General features: G+C 41.0%; 1 protein-coding gene across 11 annotated transcripts in view; it reads right to left on the reverse strand.

Annotated features, from left to right (window-relative positions):
- Positions 1-12006, reverse strand: part of mtmr4 (myotubularin related protein 4) — a 94608-nt gene that overhangs the window by 26847 nt on the left and 55755 nt on the right. For all 11 annotated transcript variants that reach the window (XM_033046104.1, XM_033046106.1, XM_033046108.1 and 8 more), the window contains 4 exons: positions 10935-11101; positions 10418-10514; positions 6277-6390; positions 3595-3779 (listed from right to left, as the gene is read on the reverse strand). In XM_033046104.1, the coding sequence (XP_032901995.1) occupies positions 3595-3779; positions 6277-6390; positions 10418-10514; positions 10935-11101 (563 nt within the window). The remainder of the gene's footprint in view (positions 1-3594; positions 3780-6276; positions 6391-10417; positions 10515-10934; positions 11102-12006) is intronic.

Raw genomic sequence — 12006 nt, forward strand, 5'->3', positions numbered from 1 at the left:
CACGGTGGCGCAGCGGTTGAATTGCTGCCTTACAGCGAATGCAGCGCCGGAGACCTGGGTTCAATCCCGACTATGGGTGCTTGTCCGTACAATGTTTGTGCATTCTCCCCGTGACATGCATGGGTTTTCTCTGAGATCTTCGGCTTCCTCCCACACTCCAAAGACATACAGGTATGTAGGCTCATTGGCTTGGTAAATGTAAAAATTGTCCGTAGTGTGTGTAGGATAGTGTTAATATGCAGGGATCGCTGGTCAGCGTGGACCCGGTGGGCCGAAGGGCCTGTTTCCGTGCTGTATCTAAACAAAGTCTGTCAGTAGCGACTATTCAATTCAATGCACCAAACAGCTAACCACACTTCTGTTTTTTCACTTTTCAATTTTAATCTTTATTTTAAAAAGATTTATGCTCTTTTGAACTTTGCTTGGGCACTTTATTATCCTATCCAAGCTTCCAGAAAACAGTATTGCAGAGCCAGAATTTAAAAATATTTAAAGTAGTGGTGAATAGATATTCGAGAACCAGAGGACATAGGTTTATAGTGAAGCGGGAAAGAGTGGAATAGTGGGGTAACTTTTTCCATACAGAGGCTGGTTGGTGTATGGAATGAGCTGCCAGAGGAGGTAGTTGAGGCAGAGACTATTGCAATGTTAAGAAACAATTAGACAGGTACATGGAATGGACAGGTTTGGAGGGATACGAGACAAATGTAGGCAGGTAGGACTAGTGTAGAAAGGGCATGTTGGTCAATGTAGGCAAGTTTTCACGCATGTATGACTGACTCTATATTCGTGACATTATGGTAAGTGTATGCAGGACTCGAAATTAACGGTTGCCCGGGTGCCAATGGCTACCTAACGTCCCGCCGGGCAACCTAAAAGCTGTGTCATTTTGCCCGGCTTGGCAAGCACCCGGGACACCTGCCGTTCAACTCTGAGCGGGCCCCCCTCTCTATCTCTCTCTCTCTGTCACTCTCCGTCTTCGCCCGCCATCCGTATCCGTGTCCGGGCCGCGGGGTTTCCGCTCTCAGCTCGCTCCTCATCCGCCGGCACGACCGGCCGCCTTGCACATGCGCACTGTTACGGCCAGCACATCCTCCCCCTGCACATGCGCACAACCACGGCCAGCACATCATCGGCCGCCCTGCACATGCGCACTGCCAAGGCTACTGGTCGGCGCTGGGCACTTTCTCCCTCGCTTTGAATTGTGGGAGATTTGGCCACCATTGCTGTCCGGTCACCGCCACAGCTGAAAACCAACGGAGAATCACTCCCTGACCCTGGAGCTGGAGAAACTCCCTGGAGTAACTCTTGCTTCTGGTTTTCTGGTCCTCCAAAAATATTCTAAATGGTATTTAAGCTGGAGGTGGAGGGTCCATCACTAAAACTCTGAACAATAACAGCCTATTGCATTTTATCTGTTTATTTATTGTGTATATATATGGTCTATGGTATATAAACACACTGAACTTTTATCTCCTGTTCTGTATTATGTTTACATATTCTGTTGTGCTGCAGCAAGCAAAAATTTCATTGTCTTATCTGGGACACATGACAATAAAACTCTTGACTCTTGACTTGGACTTAAGGAAAAAAGGGTTCTTGGGGAAAAAAGAGCTACCTTAAATTTAGTTGCGTCGGGTTGGGTAACTATGGTAGGGTGAAGACTATTCCATGCTTTAATTGTGCGGGGGATCTCCATGGAGCAGCCAGCAACTCTGGATAGAAGAAATTGGGTGACGTTTCGGGTAGAGACCCTTCTTTAGACTCCCTCTGGTTTTAGTGTTTTAGTTTAATTTAAAGATACAGCGTGGAAACAGGCTCTTCGGCCCACCGAGTCCACACCGACCAACGTACACTAGTTCTATCCCACACATTAGTGACGTGAGTCAAGAGTGTTTTATTCTCACGTCCCAGTTAGAAAAATGAAATCCTTACTTGCAGCAGCACAACAGAATATGTAAACTTAGTACTCTGTAAACAATGTTACAAATGAGAAAACAAAACAGTGTATATTTATATATGAATATATAACTATATAAATGTGTGTGTGTGTGTGATATATATACCCACACACACAATTTCCCTCCTGGGATTAATAAAGTCCTATCGTATAGTATCGTGTGTGTGTAGGAAGGATGTGGTTTAAACTGAAGATAGACACTAAAAGCTGGAGTAACTCAACAGGTCAGACAAAATCTCTGGACAAAAGGAAAATATTACGTTTTGGGTTGGGTCCGAAATAGGTTCCTGCACACCTTTGGAATGTGGAAGGAAACAAGAGCACCTGGAGAAAACCCATGCGATCAAAGGGAAAAGGAGCAAACCATACAGACAGCACCCATATCGAGGATCAATTCCAGGTCTCTGGCACTTTTAGGCAGCAACTTTATGGCCAATGTACTGCCCCATAGTCTTGAACTGAATTAAAACATACAGTAGCTGTAAAGGGGGACATAGCGTCACTTGAGATTTAAGACTGAAAACCTAAGACTTGTCTCTGTAAAATTGCCTCTAATGTGTAGGGAGTGGGTGAGGAAAGTGGGATAGCAGAACTGTGTGAATGGGTAGACAAAAATGCTGGAGAAACTCAGCGGGTGAGGCAACATCTATGGAGCGAAGGAAATAGGTGACGTTTCGGGTCGAGACGCTTCCTCAGATTGATACGAGGGTGGGGGGGGATGGGAAGAAGAAAGGAAGAGACTGGGACAGTGGGCTGAGGGAGAGGTGGGATGGGGAGGAGAAAGCAAGGACCACCTGAAATTGGAGAAGTCAATGATCATACCGCTGGGGTGTAAACTGCCCAAGCAAAATATGAGGTGCTGCTCCTCCAATTTACAGTGGGTCTCACTCTGGCCCTGGAAGAGGCCCAGGACAGAAAGGTCAGATTTGGAATGGGAGGGGGAGTTGAAGTGCTGAGCCACCGGGAGATCAGGTTGGTTATTGCGAACCGAGCGGAGGTGTTGGGCGAAGCGATCGCCAAGCTTGCGCTTGGTCTTACCGAGGTTGATCATACGCTGAATAATCCAACCACATTTTTGTTTGGAAGTGGAAAGAAATAATAGAAATTGCATTCATTGCAACGTGTAAAAAGAGTTGAGATACTGTATTATAATTTTTCTGCATGTTATTGTGGTATATATCATGTCTTGATTGGTGAATATGTTTAGTTTGTGACTTTATTTGAAGCAGAATTAATATGTGAATGCTTCATTGAGCATAATTCTGACGTAATTATGCACTCGTCCGAGCACATTATCGCACGCGTCATGCAAGCCGTCTTAAATGACCACCTAAACCGTCATTTGGCAAACTAAAAAGCTGCCACGGTTGCCCGGCTGACAACAGAGGGAAAAAAAGTTAAGCGAGAGCCCTGGTGTGCATGTGTGTATCAGCAAGAGTATGACTGGGCCTGATTGGAATGCTTACAGTTATATTTAGCTTTCTTGGCTCACTCAGCCGAGTAGCTAATTATGCAATATGTTGGAGGTTATCCATGTTTTAACCCTTAGAACAGGACATGGAAGAAATCAAGACGATGAAAGTTTCTCCCACTTCCCAACTAAGCACAAGAGAGATGTTTGGTTGTTATCTCACCAAATTCTGCATCAGACAGATCAGTTCCCTCATTCTTGCCCTTTCCACTCATCTTTGTTCCTCGATCCAAAATGCAGGCTTTTGCAATGGAAGTTACCAGATATTCATCGTCTGCGTTTCTCCAACCCCACCAACTAATTTCTGGCTGACTGCAGCGTGATATCACAGCCCCATTCCGCAGATGTCTAAAGTAAACATAACATTGTTAAAAAGTCAGGCTTCCCAACCAAGTCACTGTTAAGCATCAAGTATCTCAGAACTTTTGCACACTTTATCTGGATAAAAAAATAATGCATCTCAAAAGGGGTCTCTCAGAGAGGTAGATTTAGATTGTGCAAAACGCTTCCTTTAATGGAAATTATGTGCTCTGATACATGGACCTCCAATGCATACAAAATAATTTATGTAAAGCAATCTATCATGTTTTATCAATCCAATTTAAAGTACTAGGTATAGTAGAGTAACCTACTAACCACTAGGGTCACAATATTTCATTTTTATAAATGATGACTTGGATGAAGGAATAAAAAATGTAGTTTCTAAATTTGCTGATGGATACCAGTAGGTAGGAAAGTATGTTGTGTAATAACATACGGAGGCTAGAGGGATATGGAACGATTAAATATGTGAGCAGAATTCTTGTAGTTTCGTTTAGAGATACAATGCCGGAAACAGACCCTTCAGCCGACCATCAATCTTTGTACACTTACACTAACCTGCACACTAGGGACAATTTACAATTTATACCAAGCCAATTAGCCTACAAACAACAACCCAAGCGTATACCGGAAAAAAAAAGAACGAAAATTGCCCATTTTAGCAGGAAAAGCAAACATGAAACATTATTCAAGTGGTGAGAGCTGGCAAAACTCAGATGCAGAGTATCCAGCTGTTGCAGTGTATGATTCACAAAAAGCAAACGTGCAGGATGTCAAATCATCTGGGAAAGCTGTTTACTGAAACGGATATTGACTCAAGAGTAGTAAGGCTGTGCTTCAGGTATATAGGGTGGGTTATCAGGATAGGCTGGATAGGCATGGAGATTAGAAGAGTGAAAGATGATTTGACTGAAACATAGAAGAACCAGAGTAGTCTTGACAGAATAGCTTCAGATGATTTCTCTTGAGAGAATCTAGAACTTGAGTGGGTCTCTACCAAAAAAAGGGTCATTTATTTAAATGCAGATTAGGAGAAAAAAAAATGTCTTAATGGGTCATGAACACTTCCTCAAAGGATGACAGGTGCAGCCTTTGAATATTTCTATGGCACAGATAGATGCTTCATTAGCAGGATGGTGAAACAATACCAGACAGATAGGAATGCAGAGTTGAAATTGTAATTAGATGGTGAAGTAACTTGTGGTTGACTAGCTGACTCAGCCTTTATTTTATGTTCATAATATTTTTTAATTTCTGGACGCAAATTATCTCCTGAATGCAAATAATATGATGTTTTCCTTCAAGATGAAGTGGATAATCATGACAATACTGTTAAAAACAAACATGGAAGGCATAGAGCAGGGTGGTAGGCGGGAACGCTACAGAATGGATGGTATGGCCCAGAGCGTGTTAGTCCACTAATAGACAATGGCGAGTGTTGGATGTGGAGATTAATTTTACCACCCTCGGCTGCCTATGCTCAATATTCTTCATTTTGTCTAGCTCTTGCTCAATGCCTCAATAAAAATTGAAGGTCATGTAGCTTTGAAGTTTATTTTTAGTATTGGCAAGTGATGGCTGGGGCAGCAGTTCAAACTGTGGTGATATATATTGAAAACCAAAGCTGTGAATTACAAGTAGATGTCCCGTCATTGTCCATGATGCAGCCCATCACAGTGACATTATTTTGAGCCAGATTTGGTGGCACCATCATGAATGTACAGGGAGTATAGTAGGGGACTGAGAATGCAGTACGCAAACTGCAGTGGATCAAGACAGGTTGGGAGCAGTGAGATGTTAAAGATGGTTATCAGGAGGACATTAGGAAAGTAACTTTTAAAATCTTAAATCATTGCTGATTCATCAATGGTTTGGGGGATACGCTCATACCACAATTACATGGAAGAAACATTAAACAAAGCTTTTTGATCAAGGATTACAGAAGGAAAGGTGCTCATGTATAATTTTATTGTATTTCTAGAAAATTGGCCAATGTATGCAACACTCACTTACAAATTATAAATATATAATTATGAAAGTGGCAGCATTGTACGTTCCCGTGAACAAAGAGATTAATGAATTATAACATTTCTTTAAACGGAGTTGTCGGAGAACGGTGTTGGCTACGATATTTAAATTTGCGCCTCTTCAAATAGCAATTGGCTTGTAAATTATTCCCTAAATCGTTTCATGGGAACAATGAATTTCTAACAAACCATGTTAAACTTGATTTATCTACTTAATTTCCACAAGAAAAACTTTCCATTCATTAGTAACTATACACAGCATAGAAACATTATTGCACAGTACTCCTTGAAGACAAATTTAATTCTACAGTTAAGCTTCTAGGACTTGATATTACAATCGCTACTATAATTGGCACCTTCTTAATATCTTGAGTGGGGGCAGGGGTACATGTAGGAAACAGAAAATGTATTGGTCATTTTGAAAATTACAGGTCTCTTGTAAGGAAGCCTGCACTGGGAATGCAAATCACAAGGAAATCAAACTTCAGCAACTTTACCTGTAAACAACCACAGGAATCCTTTTCCAAGACCTGAAGGTTCCAACACTCTCAAGTTCCTTATCTGTGATCCACACTGGAACGAGGAATTTTTGAGGGTAACTTGCACATAACCTACAGAGACAAATATATTGAGATATTAAATAAAGGTAAATTTGATATCTTATTCTAGAGATTCAAACGTAAAACAAAAGAGGCCCTTAAATTGGCGACGCAAGTGACTGCAGATGCTGGAATCATGAGTAAAAAACAAAAAACTCTGCTGAATGAACTCGGCAAGTCAGGAAACATCAGTGGAGGGATATGGACGGACGGTGGTTCGGGTTAGGACCCTTCAAGACCGTATCTCCAGGTATTGTCTAGTTGTGCAACAAAGAGTGTTGGAGGGCAATGGAAAGAGCCATTTGATATTTCACACAGTCTTGTTGGACTTCATGCGTCGTCTACCAGTGGCAACGGAAACTCTAACATCCGCGGGGATGCCAGAGTAAATTGAGCAAACCCATAGCAGTTAGTTTCCAATAATTGTAACTGGAACAGAATATAATATCTATCCTATTATTTAAAGGAATAAACTTTTGTCTTATTCCCCATTCTGTTGTTCTCATTGTACTATTAGAATCTGATTTTAAAATGCATTTCTTAAACGTTAATACAGAAGGCTATTGTAAGGTTGCATACTGTGGTAGAATGGTACAATGGTGACTTGCTAATCAAATTATCAAGATGTGCAATTGTGCCCCAAAGGAAAGCATGGGTATTACTTCAAGTCATGTCATCATTGAAATCCTGACGTATTTTGTTAGCTATTCTTTATGAGCTTGAAAAATATTTGTATATTGATAGCTATTCTTTACGAACTTGAAAAAAAAAATTTGAACAATGATGTAAGAGAAATATGTTAATCTGGTAATGACACACAAGTGTGTGTGGAATTAGGAATTTAGACAAAATAATACGTAAATCGATCTAGTCACAGAAAACATCATGTGTGGCAGATGATCTTCAATGCAATTATTGTGGTGTCATATCTGGGTTATGATGATTCATATGACATGCATAACATTCAGTGTGGTCTGATCTCTTTACTGTCAAATAAAGGCAAACATATCTAGAAATACAATTTCCTGTCAAGATTTTGATGCTGCCTAATTTAGAATACACATCAAAATTTGTTCCAAACGTTGGAAACCTCTGAAAAAAAGGTCCAGTTGAAGGCCAGTGAAACTAATGTTTGTGCTTTCAGCAATAAGGAAGAGCTAAGAGGACATGTGCAAAAATAAACACATTTATGCCTCAAAGGTTTAGATTGGTTTTCACAAGCATGACTGTCTTTGGGAGGTTGTAGAGTGTATTTTCCAAACTGCCAAGTAGGATTTTTTTTCAAACCCAGCATGAGAATACCCGACAATCTGGGAAGGGTGGATTGATGCTAACCATTTCTAGTATTTTCTGTTTTGGGGTCACCTGGAGAATATTGAGGAAGATGGGAAGTACTTCTATAAAAAAAAGTTTGTAAAAAAAGGGGATGGCAAATACGAAGGGAAAAGACCAGGGATTTGAGGTCTCAAATATGAGTAGCAAAGTTAAGATGATAGTTACGTTTCTGAGCAAATTAAAATAAATGGATTTACCAAACAAATATTCCCAAGAGGTTAAATTAAATTTACATGCAACCATCAGAAACATTCAAATATATATGCTGCTAATTTGGATAAATATCGGCAGTAATATTAACCATCTAAAAATTGTAATAATATTACAATATATTACTTTAGTTAAACTAATAAGGGCTATCCACCACTTAGATGTAAACCTCCAATGCAAAATGGTTTTGGTTCATTCTGTGCAACAATAGTCTTAGCTAACCAAGGAACACAGGTTTTCTTGCTCGAAATGCAACTGAGGCTGCTTTCTCAAAGTGGTACTTTTTGCTTGCAGCGCAACCTCTCCAATCATTGACAGAGTTTCCCAGAAAAGAAACACGCAAACCCACAGAAATGAGAGCTTGGTAAATTAATGAAATGAAAATGCAAAGGGATAAAATGAAATGGAACTTGGGAGTTTTCCCATGGAGTGATAATGACCATACAAATGAAAGAACTGGTGGACTACAAAACCAGATAAGAAAAGCTCCTCAAGTTTCTGTCATCGAGTATTTTGTATAATTGTTTCCAGAGCAAGACAATGGACAGTCACTAGATTCCTCCAGTTTGGCTGAATGTTTTATAAAATGTCAGTGACACACTGGTGGCTGGAAAATGTTCCAGTTCTAGAGATTTAAATAATCATTGCACAATGTTCATATATTAATTCAGATCCTTGGATTATAATCACAATTTTAAGACACTCAACACAGCACTCCCCCCCCCTCCCCCACTTTCCTAAGTATCACTTCCATGTATGTAAAGCTGTGCAAACCTGCACAAGTGCCAGCCGATAGCTTCAGCAGAGCTTCAGTTTCTATAAGGATAATCTGCATTGTTTTCCAATGGCAACCATTGATACCATATATTGTTGAAGACAGGGAGAGAATAGAGAATGAACAACAGGGTTCAAAGGTTGACAGATGATATGTAACTGAGGGTTGGAGGGAGGGGGAAGAAGATTAGAACTAAAGGCAGAGGCTGCCATAAGGATATGTCAGCAGATGGTCTTATTTATGCTGACCTCTAAAGTGACATTCTGAACAGCATGGAGCATTGAAGAAATACATTTTGTGAAATCTCGTGTTAAGGCAAGATCTCCTCTGCAAAAAAATGTTAAGGATGCTGCTTCCATGTACACAGCCACTCCCATCCCCTGGCTGCAGGCACTAGGTTAGGAAGGTTCTGGTTGCCAATTTATTGAAATGGTCACTTTGGTGTTCTGCTCATTTTACACAATACAAGAAAAACACAAGTAAATAGGAGCAGCTTCAAGCCTATCCTGTCATTCAGTGTGACCATGGCAGATCCATGCTGGTTTCAACTCCAGTGTCATTTCTCTTTTCTCCCTCTATTCCTCTATTTAACAAATAAGTAACTGCCTTTTCTTTGAATATTTGTCATAATCCAGCTTCCACCACCCATCGGTGTAGAGAATTCATGAGATACACCACCCTCTGAGGAGAAAATTTTATGTACCTCAGTTTTAACTAACAGATCCATTATCTTGTAATTATGTTCCATTGATTGAGATACTCGCGCTGATGAAAACATCCCAATATCTATCAAGTCCCCTTACGATACAGTAAATTTGCATAAGGTCACCCCTCATTCTTCTAAATTCTAAACGATACAGGGCCTAACTATTTAGTCTCTCTTGGTAAGACAACGTTCACATCCCAAGACAGAAAGTGCTGGAGTAACTCAGCTGGTCAGGCAGCATCGCTGGAGAACATGGATAGGTGAAAAATTATGCTTTCGGTAGGAAATCATCTTCAGAATGACTGTGGTGGTGGTGGGGTCGGGGGGGGGGGTAAGAAGGAAGAGAGGAAAGAAGAACACTGGAAAAGAGATGGGGCACAAAAAAAGCCTGGCTTTTATAAGTCGTTACAGGCAAGGTTTTTTTTAGTAAGCAGACAGTTGGAAGGAGACGGATGACGGGGAAAGTGGGGGGTGCGGGAGGGGGTGGAGGAGCAGGATAGTGTGAGAAATACGTGGGCACGGGAAAGGGGTGGTGTTGTTGGCAAGTTAACTAAAACTACCGAGTCGCTGTAGCAATTTGTGTCCCCCTAACTATCAAGTCTCCTATCACTATCACTCTGCCTGCCTTCACCCTACCTCACTGTGCCTCAAAGCCAGGGCCCGTGCCACTGACCTTGCTGCTGCTGCTTTCCCCTGAACAGTCATCCCCCTCAACAGTATCCAAAACAATATACCTGTTTTGGGAAGAGAAGCTCGATTCCCAGCAGTGTGCAAACTGTGCACGTATGTGGGAGTAGAAGAGAAATTAGGGATGCTATGGAAGTTCAATCTTCTGAATATTTAAGTCACACTACCACTAATACATCTCCATACCTCACAACTGCTTCATACAGCTACCAAACGCCTTTTAAATTTTGCACTCAGCCCATGTTAATTGGAGTACACCATCTATGTTGTGCAACACACCAAATGACCATGTTCACCACGTTGTTTAGCATTCAGAGATAACTTACTTGTAATTGCAGTTGACTTCACTGACTCTCCAAACATTTTGCAGATCAAAACGCATTCTCTCCACTTCCATCTCAAACCGGTGACAGACATGCTCTCCTGAAAAAATAATGTTCACATTGACTTCGTAAGGTCATAAGTGAAAGGAGCAGAACTAGGCCATTCGGCCCATCAAGTCTACTCTGCCATTCAATCATGGCTGATCTATTTCTCCTAACCCCATTCTCCCGCCTTCTCTCCATAGCCCCTGACATAACCACTCAAAATACAGCATGACAGAGAAACAGTAAAATTTCAATTACTTTGATGCTTTTGTGCCTTATAGTTAATGTTCAGCTTCTGGTTCAGTGGCAGCATTGATCTACTCAATATGACACCAGACAAGAATGATTCACATTTTTCCATAATGTGAACCACTAAAATGATCAAAATAAGCTCTTCCCTGTACTTATCACAGCTTCCTACACATTATGTTCTCCCTGACTCATCGTTCATCGACTAGTGCTACTTTTCACTTACCAGGATGACAGAGATGCACATGTGTTTCTTCCTCGTCAGTACAGATTCCCAAGCACCAAGCATGATATGCAAAAGTAAACAAATCCTCCAATCTGGTCGGGTGAGCAATTACTTTGTTTAATCTCTTCAGCCATTCCTGGCACTGCTTAAATGTAGAAAAATGACATCTGGGAAACAACATATACTGGAAATTAGAGAACCCCCAAAACAAAAAGCTTCAAAATGCTTCAAAGTCATTCAGCAGCCTGACCATTGAGACCCGGACCCAAGCTCAATTCATTGTAAAAGTTTTCTACAAAAATCTGAAAGAGACATCATTCAGTTCTGGGTTAAAATAACTAAAAAAGAAAAAATATATATATAAATTTAGATCTTAGGAATAATTCCTTTATGCGATCATGGGGATGAAGATGAAAATTAAGTAAAGCATCAATCCAGTGGATCTCAACCTTTTTTGGGAGCTCTAAGACTGCAAACCAGTTTACTCTACGTGATAAGATATATCTAAATGTTCTGGATACAGAATGATGTTCCGCCTTGTCACCATCTTGGCAATGGTGCTACATAATTCTTGCCACCAGCCAAGTGAGCACGTCAAAGAACTAGCAACAATTGGCACATTGGACCTCAGAGTATTGAGTATAGAAGTTGGGAGATAATGTTGCAGTTATATAAGGCAATTGTGAGGCCGCATTTAGAGTAGTCTGTTCAGTTCTGGGCACCATGTTACAGGAAAGGTGTTGCCAAGTTGGAATGGGTACAGAGATTTACGAGGATGTTGTCAGGACTCGAGGGTCTCTAGAAAGAGGTTGAGCAGGCTTGGACTCTTTCCTTGGAGAACGAGGATGAGGGGAGATCTTATAGGTTTGTATAAAACCTTTAGAGGAATAGATCAGGTAGACGAATAGAGTCTCTTGTCCAGAGAAGGGGAATCGAGAACCAGAGGACATAGGTTTAAGGTGAAGGGGGAAAGATTTAATAAGAATTTGAGGGGTAACCTTTTCAACACAAAGGGTGGTGGATGAATGGAATGAGCTGTTAGAGGAGGTAGTTGAGGCAGGGACTATTGGAA

The sequence above is a fragment of the Amblyraja radiata genome, chromosome 28 (genome assembly GCF_010909765.2).
Source record: "Amblyraja radiata isolate CabotCenter1 chromosome 28, sAmbRad1.1.pri, whole genome shotgun sequence".
NCBI classification, from domain to species: domain Eukaryota; kingdom Metazoa; phylum Chordata; class Chondrichthyes; order Rajiformes; family Rajidae; genus Amblyraja; species Amblyraja radiata.